Source organism: Pelophylax lessonae (genome assembly GCF_965119305.1).
Source record: "Pelophylax lessonae genome assembly, chromosome: 3".
Taxonomy (NCBI): domain Eukaryota; kingdom Metazoa; phylum Chordata; class Amphibia; order Anura; family Ranidae; genus Pelophylax; species Pelophylax lessonae.
The window spans coordinates 664,426,525-664,432,604 of NC_138770.1; the positions used below are offsets into that span (position 1 = coordinate 664,426,525).

At 44.8% G+C, this 6,080-nt stretch overlaps 1 protein-coding gene across 7 annotated transcripts in view; it reads left to right on the plus strand.

Moving 5' to 3' along the window:
• Positions 1 to 6,080, plus strand: part of PLCB4 (phospholipase C beta 4) — a 608,938-nt gene that overhangs the window by 454,785 nt on the left and 148,073 nt on the right. For all 7 annotated transcript variants that reach the window (XM_082250179.1, XM_082250184.1, XM_082250183.1 and 4 more), the window contains one exon: positions 1,598 to 1,688. In XM_082250179.1, coding sequence (XP_082106305.1) covers positions 1,598 to 1,688 — 91 coding nt within the window. The remainder of the gene's footprint in view (positions 1 to 1,597; positions 1,689 to 6,080) is intronic.

A 6,080-nucleotide genomic window follows, 5' to 3' on the forward strand; every position in this document is an offset into this window, starting at 1 on the left:
CAAAGGGTGAAAACTGCAGCAAAAAATGATACACATAATAATCAAATGCTGCCAAAGCCTATTTTCTTAATACTTTGTGAACCCAAACAAAAACATGGACTATATTGCAGCTTAACCACTTCTGGACCGGAAGATTTACCCCCTTCCTGACCAGGCCATTTTTTTGCAATTCAGCACTGCGTTACTTTAACGGACAATTGCGCGGTCGTGCGACGCTGTACCCAAATAAAATTGATGTCCCACAAATAGAGCTTTCTTTTGGTGGTATTTGATCACTGGTGCGATTTTTTTATTTTTTGCGCTATAAACAAAAAAAAGAGAGAGAATTTTGAAAAAAGAAACAATATTTTTTACTTTCTGCTATAAAACATTCCCAATAAGTAAAATAATCGAATTTCCCCATCAATGTAGGCCAATATGTATTCTGTTACATATTTTTGGTTAAAATAAATCCCAATAAGCGTATATTGTTTGTTTGTTCCCCACAAACAGAGATTTCTTTTGGTGGTATTTGATCACCTGTGTGATTTTTATTTTTTGCGCTATAAACAAAAAAAAGAGCGACAATTCTGGAAAAAAAAAACAATATTTTTCACATTCTTCTATATAACATTCCCCCCAAAAAAATTTAAAAATCAAAATTTTTTAACATTTTAGGCCAATTTGTTTTCTGCTACATATTTTTGGTAAAAAAATCGCAATAAGCGTATTTTAAATTGGTTTGCGCAAAAGTTATCGCGTCTACTAACTACGGGAAAGAGTCAGTTTTATTTTATTTATTTTTTTTCTAGTAATGGCGGCGATCTGCGATTTTTTGTGGGACTGCGACATTGCGGCAGACAGATCGGACCCCTAACTGACATTTTTGACACTTTTGGGGGGACCAGTGACATTACTGCAGTAATCAGTGCTAAAAATATGCACTGTTACTGTAATAATGACACTGGCAGGGAAGGGGTTAACCCTGTGGGTGATCAAGGGGTCTAATGTGAGCCTAGGGGAGTGATTCTAACTGTGGGGGGGGGGGCGTGGCTTCTGAAATGTAAAAAAATATTGTTTCTTTTTTCAAAATTGTCGCTCTTTTTTTGTTTATAGCTCAAAAAATAAAAAATTGCAGAGGTGATCAAATACCACCAAAAGAAATCTCTATTTGTGGGACAAAAAAAAGGACATCAATTTCATTTGGGTACAGCGTCGCACGACCGCGCAATTGTCCGTTAAAGTAACGCAGTGATGAATCGCAAAATAGGGCCTGGTCATGAAGGGGGCAAATCCTTCCGGTCTTAAAGTGGTTAAAGCAGGAGAGACTTGAAAAAAGAAAAGTAAAGCAGCCACTGCACCAAGGACTGGTAAGCTGCAATATAATTTAGGTTTTGGGTGTAGATACGCTTTAATAGACATCTAGAGATGGAGCTGTTGGGATTTTATTCGTAGTAGTTTCAGCAGACACGGCTGCCCCGTTCTTCGTTCTTCAGGAGAAGGTCGTGTAGACATTTTCCTATCCATATAAAAGAAAAAAGAATAAAATAGATACAAAAACAGGTAAGTTGTATGACATAATAATTGCATTCTCTTATATTCTCTTCCTGTGTTTCAGCTCGAAGCTGGAAGACCTTTACCGTCTCCGAATGAACTAAAGAGAAAGATCCTCATTAAAAACAAGCGCCTAAAACCTGAAGCGGAGAAAAGTATGTGCCACCGTTCCTGCTCCATCCATAACTTAAATACAAAAAGTTTTGGTGAAACTTTAAACCTGGAAAGAGTTAATAAAAAGTACATGCTGCTACACTGTATACACCTATACCGCTGGGCCTTTAAGGCTCCATTCACACACAGTATCTCACAAAAGTGAGTACACCCCTCACATTTTTGTAAATATTTTATTCTATCTTTTCATGTGACAACACTGAAGAAAGGACACTTTGCTACAATGTAAAGTAGTGAGTGTACAGCTTGTATAAGTGCCGGTTCACACTAGTACGACTTGATCAGCCTGACAAGTCGCGGACCGTCGTGGTCCATTGTGTAGTACAGGAACGGTTCTAATAGGAGCGACACAAGTCGCTCCGACTTAGAAAAAGGGTCCTGTACTACTTCGGGGCGACCTGGAGCGACTTGCATAGACATTCATTTTATGAAGTCCGTGCAAGTTGCGCCGAAGTCGCGGTGCACGCGACTTCACAGGTCGCCCCCTAAGTCGTGCCGCTGCAGTGTGAACCGGTGTACTGCCGATTATTTCAACTTGCCGAATAATTCAACCCCAGACGTCACTTCCGCCGCGAGTACGAGCGGCTAGGAGATTTCCAATGGAACTTGCAATACAATGCCTGGCCGCGGGAGTCGATGCCCGTGCACAGCGGCGAAAACTGTGCACGAGAGTTGAATTTCTCGGCAAGAACTTTAAACTCAACTGCGCATGCGCCCGACAATTGGAGCCGCTGTACAGTATATAGTTGGAGTTTTCGGCAAGCTGTTTTCCCAGACTTTTGGAGCTTATATATATAAATATATATATATATATATTTATATATATATAAAGATTTTTCGGCAAGCTGTTTTCCCAGACTTTTGGAGCTTATATATAAATATATAAAGGATTTACAAAAAAAAAACTGCAGCATGGTTAACACTACTATATATATATATATATATATATATATATATGTGTGCGAATATATATATGTGTATATATGTGTATATATATATATGTGTGTATATATATAGCTTTTTTTTTTTTGATCCTCCCGTTTATTTATTTTTATATCTATCTATAAAAATGGACGGATAAAAGAAAAAACCTACATAAATAAATACCAGTTTCTGACACTTTGATAATATATATATATATATATATATATATATATAAATCCTCACATTTATATATTTTATATATACATATATATATATTTGATCAGAAGAACAGCCCTCTTTTGATATAGCTGGATGAGAGGAGTGACAGCCCTTTCATGATGTGCCGGCATGATGGGGGACACAGGTGGCAGAACAACGGGGGACACAGGCTGCAGGACGATGGGGGACAAAGGCTATGAGATGACGGGGGACAAAGGCTACGAGATGGGGACACAGTCTGCATGGTGGCGGGGGACACAAGCTGCAGGACGACAGGGGACACAGGCTGCAGGATGACGGGGGACACAGTCTACGAGATGGGGACACAGTCTGCATGATGGCGGGGGACACAGGCGGAGTCAGGGGTGTACCAATGGAGGGGTGGGGCACAGTGGCGGCTGGTGCTCAAAATTTTTGGGGGGGCGCAAACAGAAAAATGTAATAGGCATTGCTTTGCGGCAAAAAAACGCTGTAAAAAATTGCGTTACTTTGAGGTCGCAAAAGTGTGAAAGGGGCCTTCAGTAATTAAGGTATAGTGTGCCCCCTTTCAATGCAGAGAGACCAGTGTGCCCCCTTTCAATGCACAGTGAGCAGCGTGCCCCCTTTCAATGCACAGTGAGCAGCGTGCCCCCTTTCAATGCAGTGACCAGTGTACATGCCCCCTTCAATGCAGAGATCAGCGTACATGCCCCCAATGGAGAGACCAGCATACATGCCCCCTTCAATGCAGTGACCAGCATACCATTCCCCCAATGCAGAGATCAGCGTACATGCCCCCAATGCAGTGACAAGCATACATGCCCCCAATGCAGAGATCAGCGTGCGTGCCCACTTCAATGCAATGAACATTGTGCGGTGCCCCCATCAATGCAGAGTTCAGCGTGCGTAACCTCCCCCCCGCCCCCCCCCGCCCCCCCGAGAGCAGTGCACTTACCTGGAGCACGGCGGCGACGGCTTCTCTTGTCTTCAGTCCCGGACTCCTGGCGGGCGGCTTCTTCTCACTCCGGCTGCATGTCTTCTCTGGTCCTCCCGCTCCCGCCTCCTCCTCGGCCAATGGCATGGGGTTTGCCGTGCGGCCAATCAGGAAGCTGGTATTAGACCGGCTTCCTGATTAGCCAGGAGGAGGATCGGTGTGACAATAGCAAATTTTAATTTGCTATTGTCACACAATGGGCGGGCTCTGGGCGCACTGCTCTGCGCCCCGGGACCACCCTTTGCATCACCCTATTAGAGCCTCTGGCTCTAATCAGGTGATTTAAAAAAAAAAAACCAATAAGCTCCATGCGTCCGGCGCCCTGCATGCAGATCAAGGGGCCGGATGCATGGATGGGGGGGGGTGGCGCCCCTGCGCCCTGTATACACCAGCCGCCACTGGTGGGGCAGGGTGGGTGCTTGCCGAGATCTCCAACCCACGTCACCTCTGGTCGGAGATCTCGGCAAGTTGCCTGTACTGTGCATGTGCGCCAACAAATGCCGTGCACAGAGAAGTCCTATGCAGTGCACAAAAGAGTTGGAGTTCTCGGCAGGACAATGTATGCTACTGCGGAAGTGTCCGCGGTTGGACTTTTCAGCAGGACAATCTATGCTACTGTGCAGGCCCCCGCGGCTCCTGAAGCAAAAATTAAACACAACAGTTTGGAGAGCGGGATGTGAGCATCCGCAGTCCCTATTTTATTTTATTGTCTAATAAAAACCCGTGCACAGTACTATCCCCCAGAGTACTATTACAAATGTGAGCATCCACAGTCCATGTTTTATTTTATTGGCAAATAAAAACCTGTACACAATGCCATCCCCCACATTACTAGTATAAATGTGAGCGTACCTATGTGCTGTTTGAATGGGCAGAGTCGCAGGCAGGAGTTAGCTGAGCTATGCCTGAAAGGGAATGCTGGGATTTATAGTTCCTCTCCATACAAAAAATGCCACAGGACTTAGCATAGCTGAGCTTGAAAGTACATGCTGGGATTTATAGTTCCTCTCCACACAAAAAATATAAAGCTGGTTCCAGATGCAGTGCGACCTCTCAGAGATATGCAGCATTGTGTGCTTTGGATCTGTAATAATATCAGCTCACACTGATGCCATTTTTATGTTTGAACTCTTTATTGGGTTTTTGTGCAAAAACAAAAGCAATGCGTGTAAATGTAAAGTAAAGCACAACAGTAAATAGCAAAAAAAGCTTAATTTTCTAGGGGCCCAATCACACCTGTGCGATTTCAACCTATATTATTACAGATCCAAAGCACTCAATGCTGCATATCTCTGAGAGGTCAAACTGCATCTGGAACCAGCTTTGTATTTCTTGTATGGAGAGGAACTATAAATCCCAGCATTCCCTTTCAGGCATAGCTCAGCTAACTCCTGCCTGCGACTCTGCCCATTCAAACAGCACATAGGTACGCTCACATTTATACTAGTAATGTGGGGGATGGCATTGTGTACAGGTTTTTATTTGCCAATAAAATAAAACATGGACTGTGGATGCTCACATTTGTAATAGTACTCTGGGGGATAGTACTGTGCACGGGTTTTTATTAGACAATAAAATAAAATAGGGACTGCGGATGCTCACATCCCGCTCTCCAAACTGTTGTGTTTAATTTTTGCTTCAGGAGCCGCGGGGGCCTGCACAGTAGCATAGATTGTCCTGCTGAAAAGTCCAACCGCGGACACTTCCGCAGTAGCATACATTGTCCTGCCGAGAACTCCAACTCTTTTGTGCACTGCATAGGACTTCTCTGTGCACGGCATTTGTTGGCGCACATGCAAAGTACAGGCAACTTGCCGAGATCTCCGACCAGAGGTGACGTGGGTTGGAGATCTCGGCAAGCACCCACCCTGCCCCACCAGTGGCGGCTGGTGTATACAGGGCGCAGGGGCGCCACCCCCCCCATCCATGCATCCGGCCCCTTGATCTGCATGCAGGGCGCCGGACGCATGGAGCTTATTGGTTTTTTTTTTTTTAATCACCTGATTAGAGCCAGAGGCTCTAATAGGGTGATGCAAAGGGTGGTCCCGGGGCGCAGAGCAGTGCGCCCAGAGCCCGCCCATTGTGTGACAATAGCAAATGAAAATTTGCTATTGTCACACCGATCCTCCTCCTGGCTAATCAGGAAGCCGGTCTAATACCAGCTTCCTGATTGGCCGCACGGCAAACCCCATGCCATTGGCCGAGGAGGAGGCGGGAGCGGGAGGACCAGAGAAGACATGCAGCCGGAGTGAGAAGA